At 43.9% G+C, this 23,261-nt stretch overlaps 1 protein-coding gene across 6 annotated transcripts in view; it reads right to left on the bottom strand.

The window, feature by feature from the left end:
* NCKAP5 (NCK associated protein 5) overlaps positions 1-23,261 on the bottom strand; it is a 998,748-nt gene that overhangs the window by 38,169 nt on the left and 937,318 nt on the right. For 5 of the 6 annotated variants that reach the window (XM_058434311.1, XM_058434312.1, XM_058434313.1 and 2 more), the window contains 2 exons: positions 20,641-20,955; positions 17,720-17,856 (listed from right to left, as the gene is read on the bottom strand). In XM_058434311.1, the coding sequence (XP_058290294.1) occupies positions 17,720-17,856; positions 20,641-20,955 (452 nt within the window). Of the gene's footprint in view, positions 1-14,544; positions 14,678-17,719; positions 17,857-20,640; positions 20,956-23,261 lie in introns of all 6 variants that reach the window. The other variant, XM_058434310.1, reaches the window with a different exon arrangement.

The raw sequence follows: 23,261 nt of genomic DNA, 5'->3' as shown, positions 1-23,261 counted from the left end.
CACCTCACTGAGACTTTCTTGGGAAATTCATTTATAATAATAACATAGCCAGCATCAAAAGGACACCTTTCAAAAAGGCATGTGGCATATGCTGTCTGATTAAAATCCTGCAATTAGGTTTTATCGTCATTTGGTGGGTGAGAATCCGAGGCACAGAAAGGCTCAGTGATCCATCATTATAGAAATTAATTCAAGTTTCTTTGACTCCAAAACCTCTGTGAACATTTTTTAGTATATCTGGTTGCCTCATTCATTCATTCACCTTCTCAGCAAATATTGAGTCATGTATCAAAGGAATTTTGAATTTCATGTTATTCTTCTGAGTATGAGTGTAGTCTTTATCCATAATCCACAAATGTCCTATTTTCCCCAGCTGTGTAATACTGTACAACCCAGACAGACCCTCCTTTCCCCTCCCTCACCACAGAGAACGGTATAGAAAAACTCAATTCGGCCAAATAAGGATAGGATAAGAGGCACTCCTCCTTCCCTCCCTCCCTCCCTGCCTCCCTTCTTTCCTTCTCCATTGAGCTTCCATTCCACTAGGGGGATGGTAGACAGGATAACTTCTAAGCTCTTTTCCAGCATAAAGGCTCTAACTTATTAGAAATGGAGAGAATAAGCAGAAATAAAGAGGCAAATATTTTGGTGTTGTGGTTGTTGAGCAAAGGCTGCAGGACAGACTCAGGTTTACAAATCTAGGCTTGTTCATCACCTGTGCTCTGGGCTGGTCCTCTACTCACCTCTCAAATTCACTGGCACACACAGATCACACCCACTGCTGGTTGGTACCACATTTGTATTATCAACTACCCTCACAGAACTGTATGACCTGTGTTCTGCTAACCGGCTGTGGGGGAACACTGGCAGTCACAGGATGTCACTACTCTCTTCTCACCCTCTCTTTATTCCCTGATTTGCTCACTTGCCCCTCAGAGAAATTCTCTTCCCCAAATGCCTACCCAAACCTGTTCTTCAAGACTCACCTCAAGCCCCCTTCAGGAAGGTACTTTGGCTACTTCATACCTTTTGCTTAGAACTATGTTGGGATTCAGGCCCGGCACGGTGGCTCACTCCTGTAATCCCAGCACTTTGGGTGACTGAGGGGGGTGGATCACGAGGTCAGGAGATTGGGATCATCCTGGCTAACACAGTGAAACCCCATTTACTAAAAATACAAAAAAATTAGCCGGGCATAGAGGTGGGCACCTGTAGTCCCAGCTACTCGGGAGGCTGAGGCAGGAGAATGGCGTGAACCCGGGAGTTGGAGTTTACAGTGGGCAGAGATTGTGCCACTGCACTCCAGCCTGGGCGACAGAGTGAGACTCTGTCTCAAAAAGAGAAAAAAAAAAAAAAAGAACTATGTCGGGATTCAATCTCAGCAGTCACAGACCATTCATTCACCCAGCATTTCAGTAGGGATTCAGTAAGCACTTGCCATGTGCCAAGGATTCAGTATGAAACACCATGATCTCTGGTGTTAAGGGACAAGCAGCAAAGAACAACAGCCATTTGATGGTCAGGGTGAAACCAAGGTGTTATGGGATCACAGAGGAGGGGCACACACCCAGATCCAGATCAACAATACAACCGCTGGGAATCGATTCCATAGATATCCACAGAAGACAAGTTAAGTGAATGATGGTACAGCCACACAATGTAGCTGGAACAAAGAACAAGGCAGACTGTGCACTGACATGGAATGATCTCCAGGATATATTAAGTGGGAGAAAGCAAAAGAAAAAAAGATGCAGGATAGTGTACACAGTGTGCTCCCTTTTGTATAAGAAATTTGCATTTCTTTGCTTTGTTCAATGAAAGACTGGAAAGAAGAACAAAAAAAATCAACAAAAATGGTTACCTATATGGGGCTACAGATACAGACATAGAGGAGAGAATTCTATGTTCAAAATGACAAAGTCAAATTTTGAAAACGATATCTGAGAAAAACTCTGAGAATCTCTCCACATAGCAGAGACTGCTGAATACTGAAGCATGAAGCTTCACTTCCTAGTCACTACAGCATTTGTTCACAGAGTGACAAAACATCAAGCCTGGCAGTGTCTGGAAGATATCTCTTCCCAAAGAGGGGAAGGAAGACATTTGCTCAAGATCACCAAGTAAGTTATGGTCCAAGAAGACACATGCCTACTCCAAGATGGGTATTTGGGTCCTTCCACGCATCTCAAAGATTTCATGGGGCACTGTGGTGCAATGAATGCTGTTGGCATAGCTTCCAGGTCTTGCCTAAAAAATATTGATCCTGTAGCCTTGCCTTCTGAAGAATCCTAATAAAACTCAGGAAGACACCAATAGATATCTGGGAAAGAAACATTGCAGAATAAAAAGGGACAAAGTGACATATTACATCATAAGAGAGAAAGGGCCAAACAAAAATAAAAGAGCTCTTATTTTAAGGTGAAAAAGTTGAGAGCAGAAGAAGAAACATTCTGTATGATGCTTCTGGGGGGTTCATAAATAGAGGAGCAAGCTAACTGGGGAAAGCTGGAAACCAACCTCTCACCTTCTCTCTGCCTGCACAAGATCGAGAGCCAGTTTGGCCAATGGAAGGGATGCTATCTCCTTTTCTAATTAAGTTCCTTAAAGAGTGTGTTGATTTATTCATTTAAAATAAAATCCTGTTCTAATTAAAACTGAAACTTCCCCCCACCTGATCCAGCCTCACCATATTTCTGGTTTCCATGTAATTGAATCTGAAAACAATGATGCTGAGTGATAGCTTGGGATATTGCCGCTTATTGTGAAAGTAAATAATAAGAAAGGAGAATGCTGCTAGGTTTGTTTTGGGAAGGCTTAATCTGTTCTTTCTCCTTAGACTGAATTTTAACCACAGTTGAAGATGATATGATATTTCCCTTAATGAAATTGTATATCCATGGCTAATTTACGAAGGAAGTTTACCTTTCTGGGGCTTTAGCTTCACATTATTTTAGTCAACAGTTTTTAAGGTCCCTGGGTTCCCCTCCATGCCTCTGACATCCTCAACTTTTAATTCCAGAAATTGTTCTTCGTATCAGTCCATTTAATATATAATACATTTATTAGAATTCTTCCGATTGGAAACTTTGCCACACCTAATGTCATATCTGAAATACCCATGAGAAAGAGGCAAGGTGGGCATTATGTGGTTGATGCAACTAATGCTCAGAAAGGCTGATATGATTCGTCTAGGATCAAAAAGTCACTTAATGGCTAGGCACAGTGGCTCATGCTTGTAATCCCAGCACTTTGGGAAGCCAAGGCGGGTGGATCACCTGAGGTCGGGAATTTGAGACCAGCCTGACCAACATGGAGAAACCCCATCTCTACTAAAAATACAAAATTGCCAGGCATGGTGGTGCATTCCTCTAATCCCAGCTGGGAGGCTGAGGCAGGAGAATCGCTTGAACTCGGGAGGCAGAGGTTGCGGTGAGCCGAGATCATGCCATTGGACTCCAGCCTGGGTGACAGAGTGAGACTCCGTCTCAAAACAAAAACAAAAACAAAAACAAAATCAGTTAATGACACAGCCAGCACTGAAACCCAGGTATGTTAGCTCCCAGTTATGGGCATTTCTAACATACCCAGCCGAAGGGCTCATGGCTTTGAGTTTCTAGGTTCTTGGAGGTTCACAGAGGAGCCCACTGGGTAATTCACTGAGTAATACTTGACATTTGTCCTGGTTTTTCCCAAGCTCATCTCCTTGGTTGTATAGTAAGTGTATATCTCTAGGTTTCTGGTTAGTTAAGGAGGAGCAGCTGGGATGTGAGAAGGTTTGAAATGGTCTCTCTCTTGATCCTTAAAAGTCGGAGAACAAGCAATTAGAATATATCTGTTCTCCTTCCCCCAATACCTGAAAGGACTGCACCTTGCTTTTTCCTCTTGCATGTGATAATAGTTACTTCTACAAAGATTTTTCCTGAATACCGAGCCCTTTCTTTTCTCCACCTACTCCACTTCCTCAAGAGAGTTCCTTCTACTGACCCCAGTATTTTAATTCCACAGATGACTGTTAATTTTCCGTGTCTGGTATAACCATTCAGTTGGAAGAGTTCTGGCAATGGGCTCTTTCTAAATGTCTCTATGTGCTTTGAAGCCAAATATAAAACTCTAAGGTCTCCAAAGAAACCCAAACACCTGTTGACTACATTTTTTCTCCATTTTTTCATCTAATTGCAGTTTACCTACTTCACGAGAACAACGTGAGGATTAACTGTCCTCGGGTAACTTTCAGGTCTGTAAAGGATTTCTGCCTCCTCAGGGCACATGTTCTCTAAGAGAGACAGAGCTGAAATACTAATAAGAGACTTAATGTGTAGCAGCCTCGAATAATCTGCGCTCTGTGTTACCACTTCAGACAGTCAGCGTCTCCCTAACACAGTCTGACAAAGGCACTGTGGAGGGATCAACAGCCAAGTCTGAAACTCTGAGACAGGAGCATGGACTTCCCTTTCAAAGCCCTCGAGAGGAAGTGATATTAACCACCAAATTAGGTAGCTGGACCAGGGCCTGGTGCACCTGCTGGGCAGGCGGGGGTGTCTGCCTGCTGTCATATATTTTGGCACAAACATTTGACAGCCTCTCCCTCCCAATGAACATTTCTAATACCCAAAGGTTCATCTTTTCTTGGCTTCTTCTTGTCACTACTGACATTTTGTACCCGTTATCTCCCTGTGGTTGGGGGCTGTCCTGTGCATTGTAAGGTGTTTAGCCTCATCTTTGGACTCTGCACAGCAGATTAGTATCCCCTACCCTCTCTGAGTTGTGACAATTCAAAATGTCTTCAGACATTTGCTGAATGTCACCTGGGGGATGGAGAGGCACTTGCACTGGTGAGACGATCCATTGTAAATGCCTGATGTATTACTCAAATTACGAGTAAACTGCTACAAAAAAGCCATCCTCAAACATGCTCATGGGGCTGCAGAAATGTCAGTGGTCTTGGAAACCACTCTTCTTCTGTTCCCTACCAAGTTAGATTTAATTCTGCTTCCCCAACATGAAGTGGAGGAGACACACAAATTTTCACAAGTGAAGCAGCATCTGATCTGGTGTTTATTTATTTAGCACCATTGCCTCGTTCCGTTGCCTAGCTGTCTTTCAGCCCTGGTGGCCAAAGCCTGCTCATTTGCACAGTATTAAGTATCCTTTGCTCCCCTCACCTATTCCACTTCAACCAAGGATTTGTCTTTTGCTTTGAAATTCCACTGTGCAAGCTCCTTTTTAAAAGTGTTGGGCTGCAACACATTTGAACTCGAGGGGGGTAACACTGGGGGTTCGGTGGTAATGGGAGGGAATGTCCATCAAAGCGTGACAAACTCTGGGGGGCATCTCTTCCCTCAAAATGTCTCATTAGGGTCCCCAGGCTTGGTATCCATCTCTGCTGTAGCCTGCAGTCCAATTTAATTGAGCGACGGCCTTGCTACGGCACACTGCTCTTTCGACAGGAGGGTAAACTCATTCTGTCCATCATGACATTTGCTTTCTTAAGGGCCTCACAATATGCAACTTAAATAATTAAATGCAGGTCACATCACAGCCTCCCTTTTCAAGCCTGTCTGAGGGCACAGTGGGTTCTTTCTGATCGTTAGCTTTGGACCATGTGATTTTTAGAAGCTGGTTGGGTTTTTTGTTTGTTTTGTTATTGTTCATGACACTTCTCCTCACTAAAACCCCCAAAACTCAGCATAGTGCAAATCCAATGTGCATAGCTAAAAGGGCTGTGGATTTTCTGATGTTGGACAAATAATGACTAAGAGAAATTTGAGACCCCTGGTTCTGTCAAGGGTCTCAGAGCAGCCTGCTTGTCACAGTCAGTACTTTTCATTTGTCATCCAGGAAAGTGTAATGCTGGGAGACAAATCCCTTGTGTACCATTGCACGTGTCCATTCACTTCGAGCTGGGATGGGCCTGTGAAAAATAAAGCAAACCTTTAAAATGATCTAAAAAGAGAGAAGTTCCAGGAAGGACTAAAGATAACTCTTACCTGTAGTGTCCATTTTAAACAATAGATTTCTCTGGGAGAACTTGGAGTGATAACGAGTTTGGATTTCATTGAACCCAATGCTGATTTTGCATATTACAGAGATTTGTCATCTTTAAGTAATGTGCCAGATGAATGCTTTAAAATAGATGCAACTTTGTGCGAATTTTCTATAATATAGCAAGATCTGATTGCTCTATTAATAGCCAAAGTCCTTGGCCTTGAGAAGGCAGGATGGCAGCGTTTTTAAAATTCATCATCTCTGCATAATTAGTTGTGAATCTCTAAATATCCAAGCGAGGAATTAACCAGGAACTAGAGCTGTTATCCCTCAGCGTCCCTTTTAATATTGTTCCATAGTCATCATTTCCTTGTGTTTTTCTAATTACTGCAAAACCAATTGTTTTTAACTCAACTTCCCTGGCTCTTTGTAATTTGTTGAATGTAATCACCTTCAAGTGAAGAAAATGCACTTCTTGTGTGGGAAATTGGGGCTTGATTAGCTGAGTATCATCAGGTGGCTGGGGGACCCCAGTGCCAAAGTTTTGCACATTTTGCCTGACCATTGCATTTTGAGGGTATGTGGCTGGAAAGGGCATGCTGGAAAGTGAGCTCCTTGTTGTGGTGATCTATAGACCCTACTGGGATTTTATTTGGAGATGTACGTAATTTTATAAAAACCAAAAAGAACTAGGAATTCTGGTTCCTTACTCTGACTGGCCAACAATATGGCACTAGGTACTAGAAAACAATGGTTTTGGGTACTGGATTACCTTCTCTCTCAGAAGCTTTGTTTCAGTCTGTATGTCTGATTATAAGCACCTAGGGCAGAGCTGTGCCATTGAACCTTCCCTATTCTTAGTGCCTAGCAGTGACCTGGACACAGTAGAAGCTCAACAAACCAAATAAACTAGTGTAGAAGTCAAGTCTCTCTCTTGCTTTCACTCTTTCCTAATCTTCTATCCTCTAGCACTAGGATGTGCTACCCATCTGCTACCCAGTTCTACTTGAAGATCCTCAAAGAACAGATATTGGAAGAGTAAAGCTTTTCAACCTTTACTTCTCTCTTTCACAACAGGGGTGTGATGCACACTCATCAATAAGAGTGGTTCTCTGTGACAATAATTCCCAATTTGGGACAGAGACTATGAGAATCAAGCCAGGAGGCATGGGACTATTTAGACAAAGCAAAACAAAAGGATTCTGATATGCCTGCAACAGCCTCCATGAAGTTTCATCACGGAAGAGTAAACTACAAGTCTATATCCTTGAGAAAAAATTGGACAAATGGATTCATCATTTTTCTCTAGCACTGTTCTCAAAGAAGAAGAAAGTCCCTTATTGTATTTCTCCCTGCAGGTAGCCATGCTGGGTCTTTCTTTCTCTGGACAAGGAAAGACTCAAATAGATAATAAATGTATGCATAAGGGGCTACCCAAGACCATAATCAGTGCACTGAGTTGGCTGCATTTTTATTTGACACACATTTATTAAATACCTAGGATATGCCATGTCCCCTGCTAAGTTCAGAGCATGAATGACCAGCAATCTTGGCACTAATGAGGGAGGTGAATGTGCAAAGAAACAGGTATAATATCAAGTGGAAATGAAAGAGATACAGGGTCTTACAGGGGAACAGACAAGGAGTAGTAATTGGGCTTTGGGTGTGGCTGATGAAGGGGCATCCTGAAGACTTCCTGTTGGGGGTAAAGTCTGAACTGAACCTTAAAGATGAAGCAGGGGTTAAGTGAAAGGTTAGAGCAGAAGGGTGTTAGTACAAAAGCCATTCCAGGGAGGCCAGACCATATAAGCAAAAGCATGGAAGCCTCCAACAGCACTGTGTGTTCAGGACATGCATAAACAACGTATAAAGTATAAGCCAGGAAATGAAAAAAGTGAGGCTGGAGAAGCAAGACCAAGGTGGGCTTTGTGAGCCTTGTAAGAGGATTTACAAATTTTTTTAAGTAAAACAAAATTTAAAATGTGTCATTTAAAATATTTTAAACTTTATTTTGTGCAAGAAGTATTATTTTAACAGAAATAACTCAGACCCTTATTACAGATATACCTTAAATCAGCATTCATAAATATGGCTTCTGAGTCAGACATTCATTTATTTAATATGCAGATTTTTGTTCAGTATCAGATTTTATGCTAGGTCTGACTGCTGAGGAAACACTTGACTTGGTCCTTTTCCTGAAAGGGCAAAAGGATCCAAATCATTTTAGATTCTATTAAGTAAATTTAACTCTGAACTTTAAGCAAGTTACTGTTAGCTGGGTGGTGCTCAGTTTCCTCATCTGTAAAATCAAGACAAAATGTCTATTTATAAAGTTCTCATGAGGAATACATAAGAGAAACTTAGGAGGCAAAACATCTGGCCCTTAACAACAGACCATTGTAGGAGTAGTTATATTGGATCCAATAGATGGAAACTGGAATGATTTGGCTGTGCAGTATTAAGAGTACAAACGAGTTCAGTGAAGAATAAGCACAGAATAGATTCCACAGAAACGTGGCAGAGGCAAGAGATGCAACCAAGTGGGCCTCTGAGATGACAGCATTTCCATGCTAATGCGGGGACTTAACTCTGTATTGCCTTCCCGCTCCTGCTAAGAGGCCAACAAGCATGAGGTTCCTGGGTTCTGCTCTCAGATCCTCCCAGCATAGCTCCAGGGCAAAAGGACAACTGGGACCTCTCCTTGCTCTTGAAGTTGTTGTTTTCAAAACCACTCTACTGAGGTATAATTGACAGACAAAAAGCTGTACATATTTAATGCGTACCGCTTGGTGATTTTGGAGAGATATACGTACCTAGGAGAGTGGACTGTGTGGGTGATGGACAACCCTCGAAAAGTTCCCAGCAAAGGAACAGCATGACAGGCTTTTGCATTTCAGGGAGGGCACTTTTGTGGCAGTGAGGATGATACATCTAAGGGGCATGAGACTGGCAGTAAATTGACAGGGTCTAGGGACAAAGGGAGGCAGCAGGCTGTGTGAGTCAGATGGGGGCCAGGGCCGAGGCAGTGCTGGGATGAGTGGGACAGAGGCAGACCTGAAAAGCCTCTAAGAGGGGAGGCAGCATGCCTTGGGATGGCCAGAGCATGGACGGTGAGAGGGGAAGAGTCCAGGGTGACTCCTTGCTTCACAGTTTGTACTCCTACAAGGATGGCGAGACATTCAGTGAAGACAGAGAACCTGGGAGGCAGAGCAGATTTCTAGAGGAAAAAAGAGAGGTTTCCATTTGGATGTTTCCTCTTGGGGTGTCTGGCAGGGCTGGTTATTGGTGACACACAGCCAGGTAGATGAAAAGAAGCTTGGGAGAGCCGACTTCACTAGGATTGTTATTTTACTTTTTACCACCAGGTCCAGTGGGTCCAGGTGAGACTCCCCTTTCTCCTTTCATCCGGAGATTGGGACCACGCTAGGTCTTCCCCGCTTCCTACAACTGGCTTGCTCGATCCCTCACCTTTACACTGTTGTCCCCTGCACATGCCTTCTCTGAGGACTTGCTGCTGGAAAAGGGCAGGAATGTTTGTCATGCCCAACTTGGCAAATTAGAGTGGGTAGCTCTGTGATCAAAGCCACAACATTACTTCTGTCTACTACTTCACCCAGCTCCTAATTCCTGCTCCCCCCACTGACTCTGCTAACAACTAGACTTTCTAAACATTTTTCAGAGTGAAGCTAAAGAAACCAACCTTGAAAGAAAAGTTGTGTATTTATTTCAGTGTGTTATGAACCCAGAGGCAGGGTTTTAGAAAGTAGACTTCTATGGCCACATTCAGTGTGATGCAAACAAAGCAAGAGGGCCACCAAAACCAGGGAATGTGGGGCCACAGCCCACTCTGGTTTTGAAGGGTGGCTTCCAAGTCATGCTGTGACCAGCAGGGTGAGCAGCGAGGGAAGGAGCCAGGGCCAATGGGAGTGGGCGGTGGGAGGGCGCAGGAGACAGGCAGCAGCCTCTGTAAGCTTCCTGGAAGCTATGGAGGACCGACTGCCACTATCAAGTGTCCTCTCCTGCCTGAGGGAAATTCCAGGAGGCTGGCCGGGCACAGTGGCTCACCCTGTAATCCCAGCACTTTGGGAGGCCAGGCAGGAGGATCACCTAAGGTCAGGAGTTCGAGACCAGCCTGGCTGACATAATGAAACTCCATCTCTACCAAAAAACTCAAAAAATTAGCTGGGTGTGGTGGGAGGCACCTGTAATCTCAGCTACTCAGGAGGCTGAAGCAGGAGAATTGCTTGAGCCCAGGAGGTGGAAGTTGCAGTGAGCCAAGATTGTACCACTGCACTCCATCCAGCCTGGGTACACAGTGAGACTCCATAAAAAAAAAAAAAAAAGAAATTTCAGGGAACCAAGGAAATAGGGTGTGTTTGAAAAGGGCAGCTATCTTGGCAAACATCCAATAAGGCTTCACGATCTACTGGTGAATTCCATCCTGCAGGTTGGGGACCTCTATTAAGAGCCTTGTTATTTCAAAAGGGACTCCAGGGGTGGAACGGCCAATCTCCCTTTCACAGGCAGGTGCAACGAAAGCAAGGAAACACTGACTCAGGGGGAATAAAATCTCCACCAGACACTCAAGGCACGTCCTCCTGTTATTGTTTTTCTCCTGTTTCTATTTTCTTTTTATACAACCTTTGCCAACATTTAGAAAGTTAATGGTGCTGCATCCACCCTTTAATGCCCCTTCCTAGGGTTATTGGAAGCCAGCACACACCTACAGCCATGCCAGCTGTCTGCATAGAACATTTTCCCTTCCTGGCAGCACTGCCACAGCTGGGGCTGACCTGTGGCTGCCAGGGTGTGCGAGGACAGATCTCTGGCAACACATCCTCTTTTAAAGGCAGGTTGCAGACACCTTGGTGGAGGGAAAGACTGTCTTGCTGTTTGTGCTGCTTCTAAGACCTCACCACCTTCTCTCAAGAAGTTAAAGCAATAGAATAAAATAAAGATGTTCCTTTTCAAAGAGGGGTTTTCTCTGGTTTGAGGAAATAGGATGAGCAAAGTGAGTTGACAGAGAAAAATATTCAGGCTGGGACTCACTTCATTTTGCAGAAGGATTTAAAAACAACTTCAAGCAGTAAATTTACTGTTCATCATTAGGTCATCCAAAGCCACAACCTAATGCGGATTCTTGATTGCCTTGCACAACTCATGTAGACAGGCCTATGATGCTGAAACATGGGCCCTAAAGTAAGTGCATTCATACCCAGGTACTCTCTCATTTGGAGTCAGCGAATTTGTTTTAAATCTTGTCTCCTTTTTCAGGACACTTAGACCATCCTCCCCCTCCATTCCTACTTCTCCTGTCTACACTGGAACCCCACTGGCAGAGGGAGGGGCAGGACAGAACTGAAGATTGCTTGCCTCTTTTTAGTAACAAGCAACAGACAGAATCATGAGTCTCCTCCTTGACATACCTTCCTCACTTGGCTTCTAAGATGCCACGCTCCCTGGCCCTCCTCCTCCTTCACTGGGTCTTCCTCTTCTCCATGACTGAGATAAGGTGGGAGGACCTAGTCTTCTATTGGGCTACACTCCCTCCCTTCCTTATCACATTTGGACACACAGCTTCAAATGAGGTTGATGTGCTGATGACACTCAAATTTACATGAGCCCCAGACTCTCCTAGCCTCCCACCTACTCACCACTTCCACTTGGAGGCTTAATGGGCCCCCAAATCTAGCATGTCCATGCAGAACTCCCATTTCACTTGGCAGAAGGCAAGGGCAAATCCAGCCTTTCTAAGAGCCAAAGCTTGGAGTCATCCCTGACCCTACTTATTTTCCAATATACCAGTGAATTGTATTATGCTTTTTGTTGTTGTTGTTTTTGTTTTGAGACGGCGTCTTGCTGTGCCACGCAGGCTGGACTGCAGTGGTGCAACCATGGCTCACTGTAGCCTCAACTTCCAGGGCTCAAGCAATCCTCCCACCTTCCTCTCCCGAGTAGCTGGAACCACAGGTATATGCCACCACATCCACTACACCCATCTTATTAAAAAAAAAAATTGTAAAGACAGGTTCTCACTACATTGCCCAGGCTGGTCTCCAACTCCTGGCCTCACATTTTTCTCTTGCCTTACCGTCCTGAAGTGCTGGGATTACAGGCATGAGCCACCATGCCTGGCCTGAGCCAGGTGGTATTTTTTTTTTTTTTTGAGACAGTCTCGCTCTGTCGTCCAGGCTGGAGTGCAGTGGCATGATCTCGGCTCACTGCAACCTCCATCTCCCGGGTTCACGCCATTCTCCTGCCTCAGAGTAGCTGAGACTATAGGCCTCCTGAGAAGCCTGTCACCATGCCAGGCTAATTTTTGTATTTTTAGTAGAGACGGGGTTTCACTGTGTTAGCCAGGTTGGTCTCGAACTCCTGACCTTGTGATCCACCCAGCTCGGCCTCCCAAAGTGCTAGGATTACAGGCGTGAGCCACCGCGCCCGGCCATCAGGTGGTATTTTTAATTAGATTTGGAATCCGACCGTTCTCACTCCCTGTGTTGTACAAGCCACATGCGACTATATTTAAATTAAAATTAATTAAAATTTCAAATAAAAGAGAAAAGAAGGAATGGCCCAAATGAGAACTCTCAGGAAAACTGGAGCACAAATTAAATTTAAAAATTCAGTCTCTTACTTGCACTGGCTGCGTTTCAGGTGCGTAACAGCCATGTGTATGGACACAGAGCATTTCCATCATTGAGGGAGGTCTCTTAGCCAGTGCTGGTCACTGTGTGGAGTGCAACCACCCCGGTCCAAGCTATCAATGTCTCTTGCCTGGATGCCTGTAGCAGTCTCTTAGTTGATCCTGCTTCTTCAGTTTTCTCAATACAGCAGCCAGAGGCATCCTTTTTAAATTTTGCACGTCACACCACTCCTGGGCTTTAAGTCATCCAAATTCACTCTCAGAGTAGTGGTTAGTCCTCAGAAAGGCATACAGGGTTCCAGGGGCTCTGCCCCTTCTCATTTGGCCTCATCCATCAGGTTGCTCTCTCTGCAGCAACATGCAAGCCTCCTGCTACTCCTGGGCTCCAGAGCTTGCTCTGCCTCAAGTCTACCGCATTGGTCCTTCCCTCTACTGGGAGTGCCCTTCCTGGCTCACTCACTCTCCTGCTTCAGCTCTCTCTGCTCAAAAGTTGCTTTCTTAGTGAGGCTCCTTCCGACTATTCCACTTCAATTTCAACTTCTCCTCCAACTGCCAGCACTCTCACTCTCCCTTTCTCTGGCTGACTGTGTCTTTTCTGTAGCACTCATCTCCTATGATCTGGCAGGGATCTTTGTCCATTTACTCACTGCTGGAAAACTGGCTCACAGGAAGCTTTCAACAAATACTTGTTCAATAATGAATGGAGAATGTTTGAGAGCTGAAAGGGGCCCTGGAAACCATTCTTGGGTGTGTGGCTGAGGGTTGGTGAGGTGAGGCTATTCCCTGAGGACTCACAATGAGCTCAAGGGAAAAGCATCGATTAGGAGCCGGTGTCATCCTAGGCATCTTCATTGGGCGATGACAATGAACTCCCCTTCCCCTTCATCTGTCACAATCAGAGGGACACCAATGAACCACAAAAGCCAACGGGGACAACAACCAACTAAAATATCAGGGGTATTCACCATTTTCTTCTTGGTAAACCTTCGCATGATTCAACCATCAATCCTACCTCTCTGATAACTTATAAGAAGCAAGGGACAAAGTGGTGATTCAGATTAACGAGTGCTTCTTACACGCTACTCTAACCCTCCTTCCCACAGTGCAAATACCAAGATTCTCTGAAAACTGGAAACACACATGGCTACGAGATTATGTTTTTTCCTAAAGATATCAAACTTGTTTTAGAAAAATAAATTATGGTTTCATTACATAGTTTATAAATTAGTATTTGAGAAAAAAGCTGATTAGTAGGAAAAGAATAGCTTTCCATTGCATCATTACAATATTTCTGACAATCCAGAATGAATTAGAAGAAAAGCAGAGCCCAGATCACATTTTGTGTTAGGGATTCGTCTGTTCTCTTGTATCTGAAAGGAAGTACCATCTGAATAGACATAGTTTTAAATGCCTAGGGATAATGACTTTTCTACTGCCAATTCTGGCTCAAAGAAAAAGACAGTGAGGGAGCTTCAACCTCACAGACAGACCTGTTCATAATGGCACAGCTAACAGGTCCAGGGCTACACAGAATGATGTTAGCAGACAGCCTGGAAAACTCCATCCACAGCTCACTGGATGATTTAATTTGCCAGAGTATATAATTAAGAACAAAGTTATCTTTATAGTCATTTCTTCATTATTGAGATAACTCAATTGGAGGCTGTTTTAGAGATGCTGGATTCAGAAATAAAATCCTTACAGACTGCACTGCAACGTCAAGAAGATTACACCAGAAAACAAATGGATGCGCATAGACAATCTTCTGTACGTACCAGAAAATTAGATCTCAGGAGAGACACGAAGAAAAAACATAAAATCAAAGAGGGTGGGGGCCAAGCACAGTGAAAGGTATAATCAGCGGCTTCCCAGAGAGAGGAACCTGCAGGGCCGGCAAGTTCGCTGGTTGTTACCTGGGGCAGCGCTCTTCAGTGCTTTCACTAACTGTCCCCTTCCAGCTCCAAAACCATTATCTCCATAGTCCGGGTCACTGTCACTATTACTGCCACCGCTGGCAGAGTACGTACACATTCTGGGTGCCTTGTCCTAAATGAGTAATATGAGACTGTTAATTCATACAAATCAAAATGGGGCAGAGCATCCTGTGAGGATGTGACACAGTTCACATTTGGCTGTCAATGTGTGCACAGAATTCCATTCCCACTGCCCAGCCCACCGTTCACCCAAGAGAAACTCCGGTTTGCCGGTTTTTCTGCCTCCTGAGGAGCTGATGCTGTCTACTCAATCACCAGAGCTGCAGAAATAGGCCTGCAATAATGAAGCTGTCGACGGCACTCTGCCATTGTCCCAGGCTCAGGAAGGTCCCCACGGTTACCTGCTCTGCATTTTGTACACTTCTTTATAGGGTCTTATTTTTCTCAAGTGCCTATTATGAGCTGCTGTTCCAAACCTAATGGCTTATTTATTTAACTGATCTCATCATTGCCTTCCAAGTATCAGAAGGTAATAAAACAATCAACCTTGGGAACAAAAGAATAAATGTTTGCCTAATTTATAATTTTCTTTCAGCTCCCAAAAGGACAGTAGCCTTTAGAAAAGTAAGCAATTGCCGACTCCATGTAATCCTCAAATCTGCTGACAGATCATGGGCTGAGGGACCCAGTTTCCTCTCTTGCTCACATGCACACATCACCTCACCCCATCCCCAAGGATGTCACTGGTGTGGCAATGATGCTGTATTCAGAAATTGCTGAGGCGGTTGACACGGTATGAACAGTATTCCCTTCTGTGCACATAAGCAGAATACTGGATACAGGAGCGCAACTCCTATGTGTTGAATTGAGGTTATTTGGGGCCCTTTTTTTCGTTTGTAGAATGTCCTGTTAGAGCCTACTATTCCCCCCTAAGCCAGATAGTTCCGATACAGATGCATTAGATGGGTCTCTGAAGTTTGTTTAGAAGGGTATCATTTGGTTGGGGATTGTAAAAACACATTTTAGGATGTAAACTCGCTTATCTGGGGTTATAAATTCAAGCACTCACTTCCTTTACTCCTTCATTCATTTACTTAGTCACCCATCCATTCAACAGTGTTTACTAAGTACCTACTCTGTGCTAAGCAGTATGCTAGGTTCTAGGGGTGGAGAGCTTAATACTGGAGATACCAGTAGTCTAGCAAGGACTAAGTCCATGAAGAAAGACAAGTCTACAGACTGTAGTTCTGGGGAACCTGTGTCCAGAGCTCCAAAAGGACCCAGTCCAGTCTGGACATGATGAGGTACATCCTTTCATAGCTCCATTCAACAAATGCTAACTGAACCAGGCATCATGCCAGGTACTAGAAATATAAAGCTAATTCCTGCTTGAAACTTTCCCTATCTGGCAGTCAACAAAGCAGGGTTCTGAGTTTCAAGGATTCCCAGCGCATGGGGCTAGTGCAGGACGATGAGGAAGGGAATCCTAGAGAGGCGTGTCCATTGGTGGATGTATATCTTATGTGAGGAGTGCAGGTCCCTTCTGGGTCAGCAAGAGTAACTTTTTTTTCCTTTTTACTTTCTTGGAATTATTCAAACTCCTTTGCCATCAACACCAACTGTTGTTCCTGAACTGGTTTTCTGCTCTCCAACTCTGGGTGTCTGTCATGATTTTCTCAATTTTATAGCTCTCAATTTTCTCAATTTGCCAGTTTCCCAATCCTCCCAAAGCCAGCGCAGAGTCCTTTGGAACAGTGGCAGCAATGCTCTGTGCGAAGTGTGTTCCATGGATCAGTGGCATCAGCATCACCTAGGGATTTGTTAGAAATGTGTACACCTCACTCCGTATATGCCAAATCAGACACAAGTCTATGTGGGAAACAAGATTGTAGCCCTTCAGGTGGTTCTGATGCCTGCTCCGGTTTGGGAGGCACCGATCTGGAGGAGCCCTAACACTCTGTCTTTGACTTAAGGCATGGCAGAATACAGCAGTTTCCTCCTTTGCCTCTCAGACCCACGTCCTGTGGAGACAGCCATCCCAGGTGCTGCCCTAGACTTCAGAGGGCCCAGTTCCTGTCTCAGCTCCATAGTAACTTTCCCCGGGACCCTGAACATGGTCCAGCAGGACTCTAGCATTCCCCACTGGAAACTGAGGCTGTGGGCCCAGAGGATCTGCTCCCCTACTTGTCCATGGTCCCCTTCCATACTGAGGCAGATGCTCAAGGCTGAAAGGTGGTTTGGCCACACTGAGTAAGGGGGACCTCAGATGTGGGTGAATCTGGGTATCTCATCATCATAGTTGGGCAGAAACTCTAGTAAAAATAGCAACCAGGGCTCTTGATACCAGACCTGGGAAAGCCAAGGGCAGCAGAAGTGGGAAGGGCCAAGGAGGGGCCAGGAAGTTCTGGAAAATGAACCACGTGTCTTCCTCCACCTTTCTCACCACCAGGCACCAGGGCAGATGCCGCAGTGGGCCAGCCCCAGGACGAGTGGTGAAATGGCAAATAGGCTGACCATGGTCAGAGTAACCTGCTGGAAAGGGTAAACAGGAGGGGGTACCACATAACCCCCACTAGGGATGAGCAAGGAGTCCCTGAGCCAGACACCCATAGCCACCCATCAGGAGTTCCATGTGTGTCATCACAGGGCAGACGAAGAACCCACTGCAAAAAGGAAACTCAGGGCTCACGGATCCTAGCAAGTCATTTGACCACACCGAACTTCTGATTAGCCATCCTTAAAAGCAATAGAATTAGACCTGCTTTCCCTGTTTCATAAGAGCAAAGTAAAGGTTAAAGTAACTACTGCGACACTGAAAAAAAACAGAAAAAACATCATTCCAATGGTGCCCACGTGGCTTGGGAGAGTGAATGCTTGTCCCACAATATCTAGTCAGGGGAGTGCATCCATACCCAAGAATCTGGGTGCATTTCAGAAGCACTTTGATTTCTTCAGAATAAAAGTGTCCCAAGAACCCACAGTATTCCTCAATAAGGCAGGGAAAAGGGTGAACCCTAGACCTTGGTTTATATTCAGTAAACCAACAGCAAATTTCATTTAAAGTGAAATCTATCATAAAAGTGTTTTTAGGGTGCACATTTTACAATCAGGACCAACAGGTGGATGGCACCCTTCACTTCCCCCGACCCCTCACCTGGGTCCCGGTGGCGGCATCTTCACCCCCCCAGTCTGGAAGCGGCTGGCTTGCCATTGGGTCTTCAGCATATCCGAATGATGAGCATGTCTGAGGCCTTGGCTCTGCTTCATTCTGCTTTTGGGAACTGACTTTTCCTAAATGAGGACACGTATGTGGAATCACATATCAGCTTTCATCAACATTTTACAAGTTTAGGGAAGGAGGTGGGGGAGACATTCAGAAATAATAAAAAAGGTCCAAATGCAGTGAAAGCTGGGCTTCCTGCCACTCCGTCCCGCTGTAGTCTGTGCTGCCCAAAAAATCTGCATAATTATGTATACACATCTATAGAAGCCCCTTTTCAAGACCCCGAGGCAAACTGTTCTTAGACTACTTTTCTACAAAATGTTGAAAGACTTTACAGGTTAGAAAGGGTTCAGCAGGCAAACCATTCAGGAAGCCCGAAAGTTATTCTTCGAATAATGTTATTCATCGAACAACAATCAAGTTTCTTTTTTGGAGGACTTCTCAGAGGCTTCAGTGTGCCAATGGGCATTAGCGTAGTTTCCGAAGAGAAGATTTGAATTTGCAGGCTTCCTCAAACGTAGGGAACCCCGATTTTCCCAAAATACTTATTAAGGTCATTTTGAATAGCGTGGATTGGGAAGCTTTGCTTGGAGCCCTTAAGCATCTCTCAGGGCAGTACTTTTTAAGCTTTAATGTACATATGGATCAGCTGAGCTTTTGTTCATGTGCCTGCTGATGCAGTAGGTATGGGGAGGGCTCTGAGAGTCTGCAGTTCTGACAAGCTCCCAGGTGATGCCGATGATGCTGGCCCACGGACCACATTGAGTAGCAAGGGTGTAATTAGCAGAGAACAATTAAAGAGAGTTTCCCCATTACCCATGAAAGTAGATTAACCTGCATAGTGTATGCCTTTGTCATGCCAGACTGGAGAATTGCTGTCATTATCCTCCAACCTCAGTGATTATAAGCAAGACATGCTGTGACAGCCTCTCCACAGCATTTTGTTTGTGAGGGGAAACTAAGAACTGTGTTTTCATCAGCACTGTGAGTTTTGTATAGTGACTTCCATTTTTCATATGGGGATAAGAAAAACAACCAATTCAAATGTACACATTAAACAGGCAGTGACTGCTCAAAAAGGAGGTATAATCTTATTTTCTTTTTGTTCCAGCTAGTCCTCATTCCCTAATTTTTAACATGAATAACAGATGGACACAGAAAAGAGAAGCATTGGAAAGTAGGCCCTGCCTCCGGACCACAGATATCATGTCGGGACAGGAAAGTTCAGGATGGGTGACAGAAATTTCCTGCAGTGTGTTCACCTCACTCTCTACCATATACTACCTTTTTACAACTCTTCATTGTAATTTAATTAAGATAGAACCCAAAGCCAGGTGCGGTGGCTCATGACTGTACTCCCAGCACTTTGGGAGGCCAAGGCAGGCGGATCACCTGAGGTCAGGAGTTGAAGACCAGCCTGGCCAACATGGTGAAACCCCATCTCTACTAAAAATACAAAAAATTAGCCAGGTGTGGTGGCACATGACTGTAATTCCAGCTACTCAGGAGGCAGAGGCAAGAGACTCAGTTGAACCCAGGAAGTGGAGGTTGCGGTGAGCCAAGATTGCACCATTGCACTCCAGCCTGGGTGACGGAATGAGACTCTATCTCTAAACAAAAACAAAAACAAAAAGACAGAACCCTTAGATACCTGGTGCAGTGGATATTAGCAACAAGATCCGAACAATCTCCTTCTGATCCCTTATGAAGCAATTCAAGACTTGCATTTTCTATTCAATTTGTTATAATGACAGTGTTTAATCATGGAGTCTACAGCAGCCGCTGCTGAATTGAGGTCACACATGCGACCAGTCAGGCATGGAGTACACGATCTATAACTAAGATTTCGCCCCCGAATCTCTGGAGGCTGTGTCATTAATTGACAACACATTTATTTCAAAAATAATATGCATTACAGTCTTTAAAAATGTAGCCTTGACTTGGAATGAGCAGAAGTTTGTGATGCAACATTTGTGGCAATGGGTATTCCTACATAAAGGAAGAACTCAGCTATGGGAATAGCCCAACCATGTTTATTCACAGATTTATAATTAAAAGTCTCCTTTTCTAATTTCTCAGAAGCCTATCGCATAATCTCCACTTGCAGCTCCTTTCTAATCATCAACTCATATGTGAAAGTGTTCGATTTAAAGTTTTAGTTCCTATGCTTATGTGTGTTGTAAAAGCAACATAAGACATACAAGTTAAAAATTATTTAGTGTCGTCCTGGGCTGCAATAAATATTTTTAATCTTGAGGGAACAATGAAAACACGGTGACCCTTAGCCTAGCCCTGTCTTTCATCATGAAAGCTTGTTTCAATTGACTGCCATGAAGGATAGTACTTCTCAATGGGAAGGCTCACTCTATTCTATTGCAATGAGTGCATGATCTACTGCTGATTTATCAAACTATGTCTTTTATAGTTCAACATATAAATATATTTTAACCGGATAAGAATACACCAGAACATGTATATTTCTGGTTAGAAGGCAAACAACATTGTAGTTAAATTTATATCTTGGGCTGAAATTGGTCTATATTCAGAGTTAAGTTTTATAGGATAAAACCTCACAAGTGTATGTTGCATGGTTTTTTCCTTAATCTGTTCATATATCCATATACCAGCACTTACATGTCTGTTTCTTTATATGTGTGTATACTGCTTAAGGTAATACTATGAGTAGATATTTTCTTATACACATTGTTTTGCTTGTTGGTGAGAGACATGAAGGAATTTTCACATATCTACATTTTTATCAGGCAGGTCACTGACTTACTCATCTCCTGGTGAAAAGTTTTCCTTTTTTTTTCAGTAAGTGTCTTATTAAGGGTGGGAGATTGGCATTTTACCTGAGGAAGCTGGTTTGGGGAGGCGGCTTTGAAGAGGCCGCATCCCTCTGGCGGTCATGATGGGGTCGGATGTGGAATGAACAATGGCGCTATCTGCAGGGCGCTGGCCGTCTGTGGAGGAAGGCACTTCACGTTCAAGGGTTTGGGCTCTCATGGAAGAAACTGCAGAAAGGGCTGACTGGAGAGGCAGGAGAGGCTCAGCGTCCTCTGGGGAGTCTGGCTGGCATAGGTACCGTCCTGTCGAGCGATTTCCCGAGTCTGGGAGTGGGAAGGTTCCGATCCCACTGTCCAATGTTCTCATCTGGCAGTTGGATTCTGAGATAGAGAGACAGAGAGAGAAAGGAATAGAGAAGGCTCACATAAAAGGATAAAAGAATAATGGAAATTGGGGTATGATCTGGAGGAAAGGAGACACCTAGAAGGGTGAATTTAAGAAAAAGAAAAATGTCAGAAGGACAGAAAACCAAACATCGCATGTTCTCACTCATAGGTGGGAATTGAACAATGAGAACACATGGACACAGGGTGGGGAACATCACACACCGGGGCCTGTCATGGAGTTGGGGGAGGGATAGCATTAGGAGACACACCTAATGTAAATGTCAAGTTAACGGGTGCAGCACACCAACATGGCACATGTATACATACGTAACAAACCTGCACGTTGTGCACATATACCCTAGAATTTAAAGTGTAATTAAAAAAAAGAAAAATGATAAGCATTTGGAAACAGTATTAGTGGTGTAGTAAATTTCCAGTGAGGTGCATGAAGCGGACCTTTTTGAACCTGAAAACATCCCCCTTCATGTAGTAAGAGATAAGAAGACCAGCCTGTTACGAGCAGCAATAGTCGCTTGTGCATATATCCTGGATAGGTCTTTAGAGTTAGAAAAGGAACGGTTATTAGAGACCAAATTGTGGTCACCCTTATTTCAATCTGGGAATCATAGGACTTCAACCAATTCGGTGAAATTTATTAACTGAAATAATGAGTAATGAGAACACATAAATTGAAGTGACGTCCTAACAATGGTAATTGTGTATCTCGTGCGTGAATGATCACCCATTCAGCAGCTGACTAAATCTCTGGCCTCTTAACTTGACTGTGGAGACAAGTAATTCACACGCCAGAAGGGTCATCCAAAGGGTACCTTTCCCATCATAACACCACTTATCATGTGGGCTTCATTCGACCCAGTTGAGAAGACTGTGGGCCACTTTCTTTCACTCTCACTTTATTCAATGACAAAACTCCTCAATAACGCTTTGGATTTCTTGGCAGTCCCAGGGATCCCACTATTCTCTAGAACAAATTAAGATGATTTCACCATGTATGTGACATAGTCTGTTAATTGTGTGTCATCTTCAAAACATTTTATATATGGAGAAAACTACAGTATCTGAAAAAATTACCATGTCATTTCTGGAATGGTGGCGTGGTTTATCAAGGCCAATGAGGCAGCTTCCAAGATCTGGATGTCATCCAGAAAGTCTCCTGTTCATATGATAATCCTGGAATGAAACTTCCTAGGTTTCATCTTAGAAGCATCTTACAAGTCTAGCAATGGGTAAGTGGAACAACTTAGCACTGTGTTAGGCATGGTGGGGTATACAATGGATTATGACATAATGTTTGTATCAAAAGCTCAACAGCTACCACTTCTTTGGTGCTTTAAGAACAGAGGCTTGTGGTGTGATCTCCGCCAATGACTAATTGTTTCAACCCCTGTGCAAGAGCTTTAGCCTCTCGAGGTCTCAGGTTCCTTTTACTGCTGTGAGGATTAAAGTATGTTCACCATTTAATCCTTAGAATTTAGAATGACACTAAGCACACTGTGCGACAGCCAAGTAAATGAATAATGAATGGCAAAATACACAAAATGTTTAGTATATTTATTACATATTAGTAGATATCTGATAGGTGAATAGCTTATCCTTAAGTATCTTTTATATACAACCTCACTTCATGCTAAGCAATTACTATCCAAACTTCAGAAGTTGCCCATTCCCTACCTTCCTCCTCAAAACCTCTTTGCTGAGTAGCAGAAGTCTGGGAATTTCCTAATACTAAGGCAAAAATAAAGGGATGGGAATGTGTACAGAGTTGGCTTTTCTAGGCTCAAGGAGGTTTGGTGCTTGGTACTGGAAGTACTAGGAAGATGAAGTCCCTACTCAAGAGGCTTCAATCTTCACAGGGATATTTAGTAGGAAGATACAGATACCCTTTTCTCCACTATGGTGCCATTTAACCATCTCATATGCCATGGGATGTTTGGTCATGGACTCCAGGATATCTGAATCATACAGACACACCATGAGAAGTGCTTTTCCTTCCCGGGATTACAAGGGTTTTAGCCTCATTAATTTCAGGGCCTCCACCTGGCCAGCTTTATTCTCAACCAGCATTGCAGATTATTCATGACCTTCTCTTTTCATTTTCTCCTCAATTAAGGGTATTTAATTGTTATAGAATAGTGGTTTTGAGAAAGGATCAGCTGTTTGCATGGGGAGGCACTGCCAGATGAGTCAAAGAAAGGACACTGCTATTCAGACTTCTGTGTCTTTCCTTTATTTTAGCCTACACATACAACACTTCAGATTTAGCATGTCCATTGTTGTAA

This window comes from Hylobates moloch, unplaced genomic scaffold (assembly GCF_009828535.3).
Source record: "Hylobates moloch isolate HMO894 unplaced genomic scaffold, HMol_V3 SCAFFOLD_24, whole genome shotgun sequence".
In the NCBI taxonomy this organism is placed as follows: domain Eukaryota; kingdom Metazoa; phylum Chordata; class Mammalia; order Primates; family Hylobatidae; genus Hylobates; species Hylobates moloch.
The sequence above is the reverse complement of the archived record's forward strand: the minus strand, read 5'-3'. Positions and strand labels throughout refer to the sequence as shown.